This window comes from Mandrillus leucophaeus, unplaced genomic scaffold, assembly GCF_000951045.1.
Source record: "Mandrillus leucophaeus isolate KB7577 unplaced genomic scaffold, Mleu.le_1.0 Scaffold18, whole genome shotgun sequence".
In the NCBI taxonomy this organism is placed as follows: Eukaryota; Metazoa; Chordata; class Mammalia; order Primates; family Cercopithecidae; genus Mandrillus; species Mandrillus leucophaeus.
The window spans coordinates 5,826,292-5,844,183 of record NW_012101809.1 but is presented as its reverse complement, the minus strand read 5'-3'; the positions used below and the strand labels follow the sequence as shown (position 1 = coordinate 5,844,183).

At 38.8% G+C, this 17,892-nt stretch overlaps 1 protein-coding gene across 1 annotated transcript in view; it reads left to right on the top strand.

The window, feature by feature from the left end:
• The window catches only part of CFAP43 (cilia and flagella associated protein 43), a 115,907-nt gene that overhangs the window by 31,537 nt on the left and 66,478 nt on the right, over nt 1-17,892 (top strand). The window contains exons 5-10 of the mRNA XM_011977513.1: nt 2,016-2,166; nt 6,274-6,433; nt 8,072-8,139; nt 10,278-10,409; nt 14,783-14,899; nt 15,898-15,978. Of these exons, the coding sequence (XP_011832903.1) occupies nt 2,016-2,166; nt 6,274-6,433; nt 8,072-8,139; nt 10,278-10,409; nt 14,783-14,899; nt 15,898-15,978 (709 nt within the window). The remainder of the gene's footprint in view (nt 1-2,015; nt 2,167-6,273; nt 6,434-8,071; nt 8,140-10,277; nt 10,410-14,782; nt 14,900-15,897; nt 15,979-17,892) is intronic.

Here is a 17,892-nt window from a genome sequence, read left to right as displayed (position 1 = left end):
GTCACGTAGTTCTTGTGCCATGGTTTTCAGCTTTGTCAGGTCATTTAAGGACTTCTCTACATTGGTTATTCTAGTTAGCCATTTGTTCAATCTTTTCTCAAGGTTTTTAGCTTCTTTGCAATGGACTCAAACTTCCTCCTTTAGCTCAGAGAAGTTTGATCATCTGAAGCCTTCTTCTCTCAACTCATCAAAGTCATTCTCCATCCAGTTTTGTTCCATTGCTGGTGAGGAGCTGAGTTCCTTTGGAGGGGGAGAGGTGCTCTGATTTTTAGAATTTTCAGCTTTTCTGCTCTGATTTTTCCCTATCTTTGTGGTTTTATCTACCTTTGGTCTTTGATGATGGTGACATACAGATGGGGTTTTGGTGTGGGTGTCCTTTCTGTTTGTTAGTTTTCCTTCTAACAGTCAGGACCCTCAGCTGCAGGTCTGTTGGAGTTTGCTGGGGTCCACTCTAGACCCTGTTTGCCTGGGTATCAGCAGTGGAGTCTGCAGAAGAGTGAATATTCCTGAACAACAAATGTTGCTGCCTGAATGTTCCTCTGGAAGCTTCGTCTCAGAGGGTTACCCGGCCATGTGAGGTGTCAGTCTGCTCCTACTAGGGGGTGCCTCCCAGTTAGGCTACTCGGGGGTCAGGGACCCACTTGAGCTGGCAGTCTGTTCGTTCTCAGATTTCAAACTCCATGCTGGGAGAACCACTACTCTCTTCAAAGCTGTCAGACAGGGACATTTAAATCTGCAGAGGTTTCTGCTGCCTTCTATTTGGCTATGCCGTGTCCCCAGAGGTGGAGTCTACAGAAGCAGGCAGGCCTCCTTGAGCTGTGGTGGGCTCCACCCAGTTCGAGCTTCCCAGCTGCTTTGTTTACCTACTCAAGCCTCAGCAATGGCTGGTGCCCCTCCCCCAGCCTTGCTGCTGCTTTGCAGTTAGATCTCAGACTGCTGTGCTAGCAATGAGGGAGGCTCTGTGGGCGTGTGACCCTCCGAGCCAGGTGTGGAATATAATCTCCTGGTGTGCCCTTTGGTAAGACCCTTGGAAAAGCGCAGTTTTAGGGTGGGAGTGACCCAATTTTCCAGGTGCTGTGTGTCACGGTTTCCCTTGGCTAGGAAAGGGAATTCCCTTATCTGTTGTGCTTCCCAGGTGAGGCGATGCCTCGCCCTGCTTCAGCTCTTGCTCGGTGGGCTGCACCCACTGTCTGACACGCCCCAATGAGATGAACCCGGTACCTTAGTTGGAAATGCAGAAATCACCCGTCTTCTGTGTTGCTCACGCTGGGAGCTGTAGCCTGGAGCTGTTTCTATTCAGCCATCTTGGAACCGCCCACAATTGTTTTTCAAAATTGTTTATCATTCATAAAATCTAGGCAAGGAAGTTTTGAATTTAACGCATGAAACCACCAATTCTCCAAATTAACCTTTATAACCATATTATAAATTAAAAGTAGGTATATAATAAATTTGAAAATGAACTCAATATCAGAGATTATAAAAGTAGCTGAATACAGCCTGAATATGTGTTTAAATATATATTTATTTTGGCCTACAGTGTTTTTCATTTGAATTAGTTGCCAACATTTAAAGTTTGAGAGATTTCTCATAAATATCCAGGTTATAGTATTCTCTTGAAATTTTGGAATCAAAATTCTCACATGTCAACAACCCTCTTGGCTTGAACTGAGTGGTACCTGCCACCTTGAGGAGGGACAAATATTTTCCCACTTTCCACCATCCTCAACAGTCACATATCACCTGCCTGACCCCCATCCAGTATTCAAATTTACAACTCCTGCTTTAGATATTAGCTTTCAAAAATGTTTATAATCCCTCAGTACTTAGTTTAAAACTGTATAACTTGTCTTTTTACAACCTGTTATCTATTTTTAAATCTATCATTTGGCTTTTATCTTCTTGATTTTTATAAGTTATAATACCTCCCCACTTCACTTACATTGATATGCAGTGGTTGCATCAAAAAGAAGTTTCTGTTCATCTGATTGTTCTGATGCCTCTTTTGTCTACAGGTCAGTAAAATTACCTCTAGAAGATGGGTCATTTTTTAATGAAACAGATGTCGTTTTCCCCCAGTCGTTGCCGAAAGATCTCATCTATGGACCCGTGCTGCCACTGTCAGCCATCGCTGGGCTAGTAGGCGAAGAGGCAGAGACTTTCCGGGTAAGTACCTGGCACCTCTTCCTGTTTGCCTAATGGGTTGAGGGCTAGGAAGCCTGATCTCATTTGATTGTCATAACCATCCCATGAGAAATGCAGGATACAGAGGATCATCTTGGTTTTTAATATAGATTAGCCACAGAAACTGTGAGAGATGAAGACTCTGGAGTTTTGAGTTTGGATGACTGGGATGATGGTGGCTGCTAACAGAAACAGGGGGCCCAGGTGTGATTTCCATTTTGGGCATACTCAATTTGCGGTGCAGGGAAGACACCCAGGTGGAGATGCTGGGTGGAAGTTGGCAAAGTGGACCTAGTGTTAGGGAGGAGAAGTAGGACTGTCAGTGTCATTCTCACAGATAGGACAGTGGGAGCACTGAGCGGATGTGATGAGCAAAGAGAGAAAGGGTGCAAGGGAAGAGAAGAGAGCCAGAGCCAGCTGACTGCTGAACTCAGGGGCGAAAGAGAATTCTGAGAAGGCGCAGTCACAAAAGTAGGAGCAAACCTGGGAGGGACGAACAAGGCCATAGGAAACAGCAGAAGAAAGCGTCAAAAGGGAGAGTTTGCCACATATTACACACCCATTCATTCATTCAACAGAGATTTATCAAGTTTCTTCTGTGTAGCAGACACTGTTTTAGGCAATGGGATTCTCATGGTGGCCAAGCAGGCGCCATGTAATTCTCATGAAGCTTACATTCTTGTCAGGAAGACAGAACAACAACAACAAAAGTAAAGAGTATTGTTCTTTTGTAATAATTATCACATTTTGCAATGATATATTAAATCATTACAAAACGTGATAATTATCGCAACAGAATAAATGGAGACAGGGCAGCAAGGAAGGGATGGGCTGGTTAAGGAAGGCCTGTGGGGAGATGACACTTAAGCTGAGATTTGAAGGACAAGGAGGCATTACTCCTGTTACAAGCAGGATAAAGAATGTTTCATGTGGAAGGACCTGCATGTGAAAGACCCTAAGGGAAAAAGAGAAATTGGTATGTGTGAGGAACTGAGAAAAGATGCATATGGCTGGAGCATGATAAATGAAGGGGAAGTGAGGTGTGGGGTGCTGTTCAAGAGAGAGGCAGGGAGCAGAGGGCAGCACCTGCAAGACCTTTGGGATGACGGGAGGAGCTCCACTTTTTTGGCCCTCTTGAACCTGCTATGCTTACCCTTGTGTTAAATTCTCAGCAGAGGATAGAGGAGGTGGAGGTTCCTGAATGTTTTTGACTACTGCATGGAATTAAACTATGACTGTTAAAAATAATTCAGTGTGGGCCAGGCACAGTGGCTCATGCCTGTAATCCCAGCACTTTGGGAGGCCAAGGCATGCGGATCACCTGAGGTCAGGGGTTCAAGACCAGCCTGGCCAACATGGTGAAATCCCCATCTCTACAAAAATACAAAAATTAGCTGGGCATGATGACAGATGCCTGTAATCCCAGCTACTTGGGAGGCTGAGGTAGGAGAGTCACTTGAACCCGGGAGGCGGAGGTTGCAGTGAGCTGAGATCGCACCAGCCTAGGTGACAGAGCAAGACTCCGTCTCAAAAATAAAATAAAATAAAATAAAATAAAAATAATTCAGTATGAGGATTAGTTCATTAAAAAATCTCTGTGGCAAGCAAGAGAAAGGGTTACATGCCCTTAATATTTCCTTTAATGAATCACAATGATTCACCTTTTTAAATTATGGAAAGAGATTATAGTCAATCTCCTGCATTCATGGGTTCCACTTCTGTGTATTCAACCCACTGCAGATCAAAAATATTCAGAAAAAAGTGGTATGGTTGCATCTGTACTGAATATATACACACTTCTATTTTTTCTCATTATTGCCTAAACAATACAGTATAACAACTATTTCTAAAACATTTATATTGTATTAGGTATTATAAGTAACCTAGAGATGTCTTAAAAGTATATGGGAGAAAAAATAAAATAAAAACATTGAAAATAAAGAAAAAATATGTGGGGGATATATGTAGGTTATATGGAAATACTATGTCATTTTATATAAGGAACTTGAGCATCCACAGATTCTGGTATCGCTAGAGGGCCCTGGAACCCATCCCCTGTGGATACTGTAGTTCCTTTTATAGCACAGGTCTCAACCTTGGAGATATAACTGCATTCAGCCACAGTGGGGCGGCAAAGTAAGAACAAAGAGATCAGCCATCAAGGTTTGTAGCTCCAATTTTTCTGTGTTTAGTATTTGGTGCTCAGAGCCCCTAAATTTCTACTATCTCAAATTGGGTTTTTCTGGGCAGAAAATATGTGTAGGAGCCCTTATATTTCACATTTTGTACAAACATAATGAACTCTGCATAAAACATTTAAAATTCAGGCAATTGTCCTTGTCATTTGAGAAATGCTAGGAAATGCCTTCTTTAAATACTCAGATATGGAGTTACTATTTTTAAATGCTCATAATAGACATCTTTATTTTAAAACCTTTTTTATTTGTATAAATTTAAGGGGTACACATGCAGTTTTGCTATGTGGATATATTGTCTGGGCAGACATCTTTATTTCCTAGGACTTGTGTACTCAGTATATTTTAAATTTTTCTGAAAGCAGAAATGTAATATTATAGTTTGACATCTGTAAATCATTCAGGGATTATTAATAAAGCCATATATTTTGTATTTAAGTTAGACATTTTCCCAGCAGTTTACTTTTTCATTTTGTAGCATAATAAAGTGAGGAAAATGTTTAAAACATTAATTAATGTCTGTACAATGAGTGAAAGCATAACCAAAAATAAATCTCAAATGTCTTGATTCTATTCCCTCCTTCAATGTCATTTCTTGTGATCTGGGTACCAATGGCAAGGGAATCAATAATGATTCGATTATAAGGTCTTAAAAATGGATGAGTTGTGGACTTTTAAAAAATTACAAACATTAAATAATCCCATTATCTATTCATAGGTAATGCCAGAAGGGTACATTACAGGCCTTTAAATAGCCCTGAGTCACATTACACAACTTATTTAGGGCATTAGAAATGTATCCAATTTTAAGTCGTAGCATAGGGGAAATCAAAGGCAGATGTTATCTGGCAGAAATTGGATCCAAGATCATGAACTTAATCTCAAGTGTCTAATTTCTTTTTTCCATCTACCTTTTTAATTTTTTCAAACAGATGTTGCTAAATAGGAATCTCTTTTAGAAACTCAAATATTTTGAAACATATGTGGATTTTTACATTTTCTAAAGCACAATTAAATTGGACTGCAATTTTTCATGTTTTGTCATCATGTGATCAAAATTATTTCTGATTCTAGAGGACTGAAAAAGGAGATGGTATTATTAACAAACATTTCTAAACACTACTGGTACCTTTTATTTTTAAATATCTCAGAATTATAAGCTGTTTCTGCTTACATAATCCATATACTCACATTCATTTTTAAATGTCATCAAATATATTTATTGATTAAAAAGTAATAGGAAGACAAGCCAAGGTTTGTCTTAAAGAAAAAAAGCCACATACAATACTAGTTTAACATACCAAGGCCAGAAAATTTCAAATTTTAGTCTTCACATTTTGTTTTATATGCACAGATTCATTGGTATTGTGCAAATGAGAGACATGGTGTTTTTTTGTTGTTGTTTTGTTTAATATTTTGATCCTATTTTCATTCCAGATAAGTCTGTCTTTTTGTGATTTGTATTCTAAGGTTAGATGTCATAAAAAAAAAACTCAGGAAACTTTTCAATAATGGTGATAACAGTGAATAACTCTTTTCCTTGTGAGTCAAATCTCAATCAGACACCACAGAAGTGTCATTATTCAGCTGCAGTTTAATTTTTTGGAGTGGGAAAGGTGATTTTCCTTTTTCTTGATCCACTGGGTGACCAGATTGTTACCCAACTATTTATTTTCTAACTATCTAAGGCTATGAGGGCATGAAATATACAAATAATAAATTAAAGTCAATCTGTCCTTTAAAAAAAATTATTATGATGAATGCTCAATGTTCCTATGTTTTCTGTGTCTGTGGGGTTAGGGATGGTTCCTTTCTGTCAGTTGTTCTGGTGGGCATTTCTTAGGCTCTTAGCCATGATGTTTTCTTAACACAAGGTTTTATTCTCTCCCTGAAGCCTAAAGATGATCTATATCCTTTGCTTCACCCGACTATGCATTGCTGGACTCCAACAAGTGACTTGTACATTGGCTGTGAAGAGGGTCATCTTTTAATGATTAATGGAGACACCTTGAAAGTGACTGTGCTTAATAAGATAGAAGAGGAATCACCACTGGGTGAGAAACTGTCCTGATTCATATTCCCGTATAGCCATGGGTGTTGGTTTTGTTGGTTTTCCCTGTATTTCTCTTGCCTGGAGACATCTTTGATTCCCCCTTCTTCTTAATCCCCTGGCTGTTACTATGCTCTTGGCATTCTACCATCACTTTATATGCATATTTCATGTAATCCTCAGAACAACATTATAAGGGGAGACACATTAATCTCCATGATACAGAAGAGATATGTTAGGAAACACGGCCCAGTCCACATAAACTGTGGAGCTGACACCTGAACCCAGGCAATAAGACCTCAGAGTCCAAGTTCTTGGCTACTGTGCTGTATCTGTTTCTATACATGTGCCCATTCTGCTTAGTCTGCTAATCATACACTTTCCTGCCCCCTATCCCAACCCTTTTCTCCAGGCTGATCATCTCTTAAGCCCAAAAGCCATCTTGAAAATTACCTTTCTATTGCTCAATTAGAAGTGTTGTTTTTTTGTGTGTTTTTTTAGACAGAGTCTCATTCTGTCACCCAGGCTAGGGTGCAGTGGCGCAATCTTGGCTCACTGCAACCTCTGCCTCCCAGGTTCAAGCCATCTCATGCTTCAGCCTCCCAAGTACCTGGAATTATAGGCACACACTACCACGCCCGGCTAATTTTTGTATTTTTAGTAGAGGTGGGGTTTTGTCATGTTGGCCAGGCTGATCTTGAACTCCTGACCTCAAGTGATCTGCCTACCTTGGCCTCCCAAAGTGCTGGGATTACAGGCAGGAGCCACCACACCCTGCCATATTGCTCAGCTAGAATTTGAAAGAGAACTTCATCTATTCTGCCTTAGATATAGTGTCTATTCCTGACCCCATCAGCTGTGGCCATGGTTGGGCCTGGGTCACAGGAGCCACTGTCTACTCATTGAGCAGTAGATGTAGACCCTGGGAGGAGGGGGCCTTGCCAGGGCAAGCTCCTCAAACCTGTCCAAAGCATTCTCTATTTCCATTGCTCTTACTATTTCACACCTTGATTTCTGTAACAACCTTAGGATGGACTTCACTGACCTTAATATACATCTGACCCAAACCAGGCAGCTTATCTCTGTCAAATTGCCTTTTTGAAGGCCACTTTTAACACCCAGCTCAAGAACTGCACTGCCTTGATTTCATGCTCTCCCTAATGTGATCCTACCTACTCCATTGGTATTATTTCCAACTATGCCCTAGTATGAGTTTTCTGAGCCAGTCGTTTATTCTCACCATTTCACAGACGTGCCTCTAGCCCATTCCCTTGGCACTTATTGTCTCTGAATCTGCCAGTTCCCAGCTCCAATACCACCCCCTCCAGCAAGTTTTCCCCATTGCAGTGTCCCTCATCTGCCTTTTTCCCTTTTCTCTGACTCACTTTCCCTGTAAAACTGAGGCCATGAGGTTTGACTTCCCTCCCTACTCCCTTTCTCTCTTCCCTTTACTCCTACTGTACCCTCCAGCCTTGCTCCTCTCTCTAATCTAGCATCTATGTTAGTTACATAGATCTGATGATAGAGAATTCAAAAACAACTTATATGATTTACATCAGTAAAAGCAGCTTTTATTATTCATTGTTACATTGTACTTTTAATTATGTGTCACCTGCTTTACCTTGTTTTTCTTTTCCAAAAGACAGAAGAAATTTTATCAGTCCAGTAACCTTGGTGTATCAGAAGGAGGGCATGCTGGCTTCTGGAATTGTAATGTATTTTTTTCTCAAAATTAATTGGTTTAAAGAAAATTCACAATTCCAATGTGTTGCCATTTACTATTATGAGCCATATTTTAGGATGTCAGATCTGTCACATTATTAATTAAAATGGTTTCCTCTTTGGGTACTATTAAAAAAGATTTATTTTGAATAACTTCAAATCTATACAAAATAGAGGGAACAATATAATGAACTACCATATATTACTGCAAACAAACACAAATAGAATTTAAAAATCCATTGCCCTTCTGCAATGAAAAACTACCTAATATCTATAACCCAATTCCATGTTCGTTTCTACACTTAATGTATTAGGTTATCAGACACGAATTTGGAACCCTTTGTCTAAGCTGCAGCTTGGACTCTGGTGAATGCCCATTTAGCTTACATGTATCATAATGTTATTGTTGATATTTAAATCAGTATTAATAGCCTCCATTTCCTTGGTGCTTACTTTGTGCCAGGCACCAAGCTAAGTACTTTACTTGTATTATCTTATAGCTCCTTACAACAACCTTATCAAATAGAATCTATTGACATCCTCCTTTAACAGACAAGGAATCTAATCTTACAGAGTTCACCAGCAAGTAATTGGAAGAGTTAGGGCTTGAACATAGGTGTGTTAAACTCCAAAGTCTTTGCTGTCATTTATTAGAACTCAGTCTCAGTAAGTAATAAAAGGTGTCAGACCATGTTTTTCTTTTTCTGTTTCTTTTCTTTTCTATTTTTTTTGAGACGGAGTTTCACTCTTGTCTCTCTGGCTGGAGTGCAGTGGCGCAATCTCTGCTTACTGCAAGCTCCGCCTCCTGGGTTCGTGCCATTCTCCTGCCTCAGCCTTCAGAGTAGCTGGGACTACAGGCGCCTGCCACCACGCCCAGCTAATTTTTGTATTTTTAGTAGAGACGGGGTTTCACCGTGTTAGCCAGGATGGTCTCGATCTCCTGACCTCGTGATCCGCCCCCTTCGGCCTCCCAAAGTGCTGGGATTACAGGCTTGAGCCACCGTGCCCGGCCAAGACCATGCCATTATAATCAATGTAAACAATGCTAAGGTGTGGAACTGACCTATACCAAAATCCGGGTCTAGTTGTAACTATCCCAGATGTTAGCATAGTCCGTTTCACTGACACAGATGACATCTGCAGGACTTTGAGGGTAGCTAGGCAGTGACCTCAGGGTGAGAGACATTTTACCCTCAGGAAGCCATCTGGAGCACATACACCTACACTTAGCTCCCCCAACCTTGCAGTGGACTATCCCCTCCTCCTCCATTTAATCTGCATTTGTGGGCTTTTATGACTCTTGTCCTCTTCAAGACCACCCTTGATGTTTGTTTAACCCCCTTTAAGGGAATGATTATAGCATTTGCTCTGGTGAGTGATGGAGAATAAAGATGAGCTCAAAAAAAGCACCTTGCCTGCTTTCCCTTCCAGGGCCCAGGTATTTGAACCCAGTCACCTGAAGTCCCCGCTCTTAGTTATGAGATGTCTAATCTAGAAAATGATAAATAAATTTCCTCCAAGTGTTTTCACTATTGTAAAAATAACTCAAATTTCTCTTGAGAATAATAAAGTTAACCTAAATCTATTCAAAACCAACCAATCAACTAGCCCATTTATATTGGATCCTTGCTATGTTCTACTACTGTGTGAGGAAGAGAAAAAGAGGATCCAAAGGGAATAAAAGGCACACTCCCTACCCTTGGGTCATTTAGGGAGATAAGAAATGAACATAATAATGATGAAAGAGCATGCAGGAAGGCTAGTGTCCTTTCAAGCAAAGAAACTGCTATATACAAGCCACACAAACTCTACTTCATTTTGCCTACCGCCTGTGTAGTGAAGAATGTAGTAAGAAGAGGGATACTAGAGAAACTCAAAAAAGGAGATATCAGTAAAGTTTTAGGTAATTGAAAAATGTATCACAAAAGAGATCAAACTGAAGCTTGACCAGGGAACATAGTTAAAAGTCGTCTAAATAAAGATGAGAGGACAGTGCATCTATGCAAACAGATGATGACTCCAAATAAACAGTAGAAGTAATCAATAAGCCTTAACTTGTCTGATGAGTCAAGTATACTATGCATTGACTAAGACTGATTTTCTACATTTATCTCACTCATCTCTAGGATGGCTTTGTGTATTCTTTTATTATTAAAGATGGAAGTTACATGATCAAGGATTTTCTTGAGATTGAAAGACCTGTAGAACATATGACATTTTCTCCCAATTATACAATGTTGCTGATTCAAACAGACAAGGTATGTTGGATGGTAATTTCTTGATATGTGATTTTCAGATGATATTATTATCATCATTACATGACAGGAATGAGGAGCAGAGTGTGCTACACAGTGGTACTCCACTAGTCAAGACTCTAGGTTGTAAATGAAAAACTACCCAGTTTAAAAGGCTTAAATTACAAAGAGCTATTGGTTTATTTTTGTGCATGTAACTGAAAGGGCAAGGAGTGAATCTGAATACAAAAGCTGCCATGATGCCACCAAGCCTTGTTTATTTCCATCTCTTGGCTCTGTTTCCTCTCTGCTGCCTCCATTTCCATGCTGACTCTCCCCTTGTGGTGTTAAGAGTTATATGCAGCTCTAGCTTATATTTCTGCCTGCTTGATGTCCCTGGTGGAAAGATACCAGCTAGAAAAAAAGTCTTGGAATATAGACTCAGTGGACTAACTGAATCACGTGTCTTCCCCTGGGTCAGTCACTTGTACCATAGGAATCCTAAGCTCTGACTGGCCAGGCCTAAGTCACATGCATAGCCTTGGATGCTGGGTAGAGTCAACTGACTTAAATGAGAACTAAGATTGGGGCATAGGTTGTTCTCCAAAGACAATGTGGGTTCTATAAGAGAAGAAGAAAAATGAATTATTACAAGATTAAAACAAACATTTACTTCAATTATACTGCTAGGAAGATTCCTAATTAATGGAATGATCTTCAGGCATCAAAATTAGCAGATATTTATATTGTTATACAATAATTTTACATGAATTACAAATAAAATTCAATGATTTTCTGCCTAAAAGAAAATTAAATTTAAATATGGACAGACTTTTGTTTCTGATAATTAACAGAAGTTTTTTTTTTTTTTAAAAACTGTGCTAACTTATGTTTTAATAAATAAATGACTAACTGAAAATATCTATGGAGAACAGGAAACTAGGAAAAAGATACCATAAAAGAAGGAGGAAAGACCCAAATAGAACTTCTAAAGAAGAAAAATATACTAGCAAAGTAAAAATTAAATGAACATGTCTGACAAAATGTTGGACATAACCAAAGAGAGAATAAACGAATTCGAAGATGGATCAGAAGAAGTTATTCAGAATGTCACCTAGAAAAGCCAAAGGGTAGAAAATACAGAAGGGAACATAAGATATAAGAACAATACAGTGAAAAGATCTAACATATGTTTGATTAGAGTCCAGAGAGGAGAAAGTGGGACAGACGCAATAATTAAAGAGATACTGACTGGGGATTTTCCAGAATTGGTTAAAGACATGAATTTACAGATTTAAGAGATCCAGTGAATCCCAAACAGAATACATAAAATGATATCCACACTTAGACTTACCAAAGTGAAACTGTTGAAAACCAAAGAGAAAATTTTCAAAGCAGTCAGAGAAAAGACAGATTACTTCTAAGGAATTTCAATTAGACTAATAGCTGACTTCTCTGTGGCTATAATGTAAGTAAGAAATAGTGGAATAATACCTTCAATGTGTTGCAGGGGTCAGCAAACTGTAGCTCCATGGGGCAAAACTAGCCTGCTGCATGTTTTTCAAATTAGATTTTATTGGAACATAGCCACACCCACTTATGTATTGTTTATGGCTTCTTTCATACCACAATGGCAGCATTAAATAGTTGTGGCAGAGACTACATGGTTTGCAAAGCCTAACATATTTAGAAAAAGGTTGATGACCCCTGATGTAATGAAAAAAAGTAATTACCACCTAGAATTCTATACCCAATGAAAACATCTTTTCAGTATGTGGGTAAAAAAAGACATTTTAGACACTCCAAAGTTAAGAGTGTGTCAGCAGCTGACTATCACTGGAGAAAATTCTGAAGAATTTACTTCCGACAGAGGAAAATTATCCCAGATGTAAGGTGTGTGATGCAACAAAAACAAAGAGCAGTAGTAATGGGTAGAGAATGACACATTGTAGAAGATGTACAGTAAATGAACACTGCATACAACAGCAGGAAAAAAAAATGTGGAAGTAGGTTTAAAAATAATATTGAACTAAAATCCCAAATGATAATACTATAAGTTGGGGGGAGCGGGGGAGCAGGATATATAGAACAAAGTATTCCAAGGATCCCACGTGACCCAGGAGGAGAATAAAGCTTTTAAGTAACTTTGATGTTGATAAATTAGGTATACATGTTACAACTTCAAAGGTAGCCACTAAAACAATAGGAACAGTAGACGAAATTTCCAAACTAGAGAAAGTAAAATGTTAAATAAAAAAGTTTAACCCGAAACAAGGTAAAAAAGAGAAAGAAAATGAAATGCAAAACAACTGAGATAAACAAAAAGCATAAATTAAAACCTATGTTTAAACCCAGATATGAAAAGACGGAAAAAGATATGTAAACATTAACCCAAAGAAAACCAGTGGAAATATATTAATATTAGACAAAATAGGCTTTGAGGTAAAAATCATTACTAAAGATAAATGGGCTTATTTCAGAATAACAAAATATTAAATTTATCAGGAATATATAAATACTTAAAATATGTACAAGGAATCTTCGTTATCTTGTCATGCTTCAAGGCCCAGGAAAGGCCTAGGCAAAACTCTTGGTGGGGTTTTGTTACATTCAAGCATTTGTATAAGGGCACTGGCTCTATTAGCTTTTAATATCTAACTTAATCACTCAGCCATTGCTGAAACAGTTGTCATGGAGGCCTGCCTGTTCAGCTGTTAGTGAGATCTGGCCTGCCACACCTTCTCACTGAAGTCTTTCTTAAACACACACTTTAAAATTTCACCCTCTTATTTTGCTATATAATGTTCTCCTCTGTTATATTTTCTTTTTCTTCTTACAATTATCACTGTCTAACTTGCAGTATGTTTTATTTGGTTATATTATTTATCATCTGAATCTGCCAGCAGAAGGTAAGCTCCGTGAGGGCAGGGGATTTTGTTTTATCCTCTGCTATAACCCCAGCATCTAAAGCAGTGACTGGCATTGTGTATCCACTTAATATTTATTGAAGAAATGACAGAAAGATAAAATTTGTAAATACCTACCAAATTTTGAACTCCTATAAAGTCATTTTTTTTAGATAAATGAGACCAGAAATATTTATGTTTAACTCAAGTAAACGTGAAGAACTTGTGATTAGCTGAAAGCAGACTTCTTATTGCTCGTTAAATGACCATATTATGTTACCAGCTACTTGGTAGAGATGCATTCATTACAGAATAGATTTTTTTTAGAGGTGAGTTTGAGAGCTGAAAATAATAAGCATGAAGTGACAGCTTCAGCCATACCTCAACTATTTCTACAAAGGCTTGTTTAAATGTTTAATGTTCTTTCCATTATATTTAGCATGTGGTAGGATTTAGTACATCTTAACAACTTTTTGGGTTTTCCACATTTTCCAAATTTTCTACATAAATAGATATTATTTTTGAAACAGGAAAAAATGTTTTATTATGTTTTGTAAATTAAAAAAATGAATGTCTGGGAGACCAGGTGTGGTGGCTCATGCCTATAATCCCAGCACTTTGGGAGGTCGAGGAGGGTGGATTACTTGAGGTCAGGAGTTTGAGACCGGCCTGGCCAACATGGTGAAACCCTGTCTTTAGTAAAAATACAAAAATTAGCCAAGTGTGGTGGCAAGTACCTGGAATCCCAGCTACTCAGGAGGCTGAGGCAAGAGAATCTCTTGAACCCAGGAGGCAGAGGTTGGTTGCAGTGAGCCAAGATGCCGCCATTGCACTCCAGCCTGGGCAACAGAGGGAGACTCAGTCACAAAACAAAAACAACAACAACAAACCAAACCAAAACAAACACGAATGTCTGGAATTGAAGAAGAAAGTCTTATGGTTATTTAAAATGATGAGGCCAGGCATGGTGGCTTGCGCCTATCATCCCAGCACTTTGGGAGGCCGAGGCGTGCAGATCACCTGAGGTCAGGAGTTTGAAACCAGCCTAACAAACATGTTGAAACCCTGTCTCTAGTAAGCATACAAAATTAGCCGGGCATGGTGGTGCATGCCTGTAATCCCAGCTACTCAGGAGGCTGAGGCAGGAGAATCGCTTAAACCTGGGAGGTGGGAGTTGCAGTGAGCTGAGATTGTGCCATTGCACTCCAACCTGGGCAACAATAGCAAGACTTTGTCTCGAAAAATTAATTAATTAAAATAAAATGATAAATAAGTGAATGAATGAATGAATCAACCAATCAATAAACAAACAAACAAATCAAGTGTCTAGATTTTAAGGCCTTCAGGGTCAAGGTCTTACTGAGTTGATCTGTGATTTCCCATCACCTGTTTCCACACAGTGCCTTGGTTACAGTAGGCATTTAATAAATATTTGTTGAACTATATACACAACAATTACAATATGTTTCTTTCCTTTTGTATATTTATCAGGGATCTGTTTATATCTACACTTTTGGTGAGGAGCCAACCTTAAATAAAGTCCTAGATGCTTGTGATGGGAAATTTCAGGCAGTTGACTTTATCACACCTGGAACCCAACACTTCATGGTAAAGAATATTTTACTGTGTCACAGTAGGACTAAAGATATGATGATGTTGTGAGATTTAAATCCCTATTTATATGTTATTGGGTAACTTTGAAAGTTCATGGGCAAAGCAATGTGAATAGGAGGCAGAGGCTGTCCTTGAAGGCTGTGGTGGAGATGCTAGACACTTCCATCCTCAAATCTACCCCCCAGTTAGAATGATACCCTCATATTGTGACTTCATAATATCATCTTCTGAAAACAGCCAACACAATTGAGATCTTAGGAGCCATCTTTTGGTTTTCACCACCCAAGCTCTGCAAGCCAGGCTTTAACACATTTTAAAACACGTTCATTGCTAATGAGTCGTCAGCACTCAGTAAACTGTTAGTATTTATTTAGTATCTTTTTTCTGTGTAATGCACCAGCACCACTTGAGGTTGAAAATGAAATAGTTGCCATGTGCAATACATTAATTCAGTCTAAGGAGTCAATAATAATATGTCAGTATTGGCTCATCAGTTGTAACAAATGTACCACACTAATGCAAGATGTTAATAGTAGGGTAGTAGGTGTGTGGAGGGGAAGGGGAAGGAGAACTCTCTGTGCTTTCTGCTCAGTTTTTCTGTAATCCTAAAACTGCTCTAAAAAAATAAATTCTAGTAATTTAAAAAAGAACAATGTATAGCTTCCTATTTCTACATTTGTTCATTAGGCAATAGTTTTACTGATTTTTATAAGCAACTTTTATCTTTAATATGTTACATGAAAAATCTTTATTTTACTTTTCTAATACTAATTAGTTATTATGTATTACTTAAATTGCATTAAAGATAATAGTTAATATTCGTTCAGAAATGAAGCATTGGCATTGAAATGATAAAATAAGTACTTATAATCCACATAAATAAAATGAAATTTTATACTAAATCATCGACACACTGGAAAGGGAGGCAGAACATGCTTCCATAGGAAAGTCTTATTTTCCATGTAGAGTTTTTGTTTTTCTTTTTGTTACAGACACTTACACATTCAGGGGAAATTTGTGTTTGGTGGCTGGAGGATTGTTCTTGTGTAAGCAAGATTTATCTGAATACCCCAGTAAGTATACTTGATAAATGGAGTTTTAAAAATATATTGAATTCTAATCCAATCTACCTTTTCATAGTCACACGTCAATAGTCTGTAGAAATACTTGTTACAGAAGCCTCACTGCATTTTTGCCTTCTAGGTTTAGAGTAATCCCTGTGTGTAAAGTATATGCCACAGCCCCAAGAGTGGAACCATAGCATTGGTTATAGAAAACAAGATAGAACCATATTGGTTATAGAAAGCAGTAGGTTTTCTGTGGCGGCAGTTGTTTTTGAAACCCCAGTAGTTTATGTCTTACTCATGCCATAAGTTCGTTGTGGATTGGCAGGGGTCCCTCTTGCACAGTCTCTCAGGGAGCCAGGCTGATGGGGGCTCCATCAAAGAATACTTCCTCTGTGCTGTGTGCAGGAGAGGAAGAGAGTGCTGACAGGTCTTTTGGAGGGAGAGGGGGTGCTCCTGAATCAGCAAGTAAGTGCTTTTTCTCAGAAATGAAATATCCCTTTGGCCATAACTGGTTAAATGGTCCCATTTAATGGGAATCAATTAGAAATGGAAGAAAGTTGCCACTCTAACCAGCTTAAGCCAAAAATTAAAAAGTGAGTGTTATTGGCACAATCAACTATAAAGTACAGAACTTGTCTGGCCTCATGTGTGCCTCAGTCCATCAGTTTAAATGATATACTAAGGACCTTGTCTTTCTGTCTCCACACTATGCCTTTAGTTTCATCTTAGGCCTCACTGAGGTACACCCAGATACCACAGGTGCCAACCTCACATCATACTGTCAGAGAGGGAAGAAAAATTCCTACTGTAGGGGGAGGAAGAACAAAGATGCTTCTTCTTTCCAGAAGGTTCAGTAAATGTCTTCTAATGTCTTAATAACATCTGTGAACTAATCATATGCACAGGGGATGAGAAATGCAATTAAGTGCCTAATTAATGCACCAACTCAGCCCTGGAAATGGGAGTTAGATTCATTCCACTTGTCCCTGAAAATAGGGGAAGGATAGTTTCTCAGTGAATATTCAAGAGATTTTCCAGAAGGAGGGCATATGGATGCTGAATTGCAAACCACACTGCCTGCAGCACCTACCACAATGTGATACCATTATTTCTGCCATGTTCACAGTGCATTTTGCATAAAATAACATTTCAAAAGGACCAAGAAACAATGGTAATGCTGTCTTTTAAAAAAAAGTAGTATTATTTGCTGCATTACACAGTTCTAGTTGAGAAATGGATCTTGGTATTAGGTAGGGAGTTTCAATCCTTCCCTTTTATAAAACTAAAATCTCAATTATAGAAGACTAAGCATCATATTTTACATAAGATGCAAAAGATAGATAATTCAGTGTGATAAATAAAACTCTCCCACAAAAGTAAAGATAAAATTTCTTACTGAGAAAACTTGAAATATGAAAAGACTCCATAATCTCTGTGACAAAGGGTTATATGTATTCATTTCTATTAGAAATAGTAAACTAGGAGAGATCTTACAAGTGCATTTAATCACATGTCCTTTCACACATTAGAGGCATACAAACATTTAACAACCACCCAGGGGCCCATATAATCAGGATATACCTTGTTCCTCTTGGGCAACGAGGGATACAGGTACCATTACCCTACAGAGAATTGATACAGATACAGTAATGCTGATGCCAGGTCTCTCTGCCTGTGTCCGGGACTGTGTTGCCTTCCTTCAGGCAGTGGTCCTGAGGGATCCCAGTCCAGCACCACAGTGTCAAGATACCTGGACACTAGCAGCGTCTCCTGATGGTACCTGCAAGGGTACATAAGACTCCTCTGGACCTTACTGTACATTTTCAAACTAGCACACCATTGTCCTGGAATGAAGGAGAATTTCAGCTGATTATTTTTATTTTGGGAACACACACACACACACACACACACACACACTTC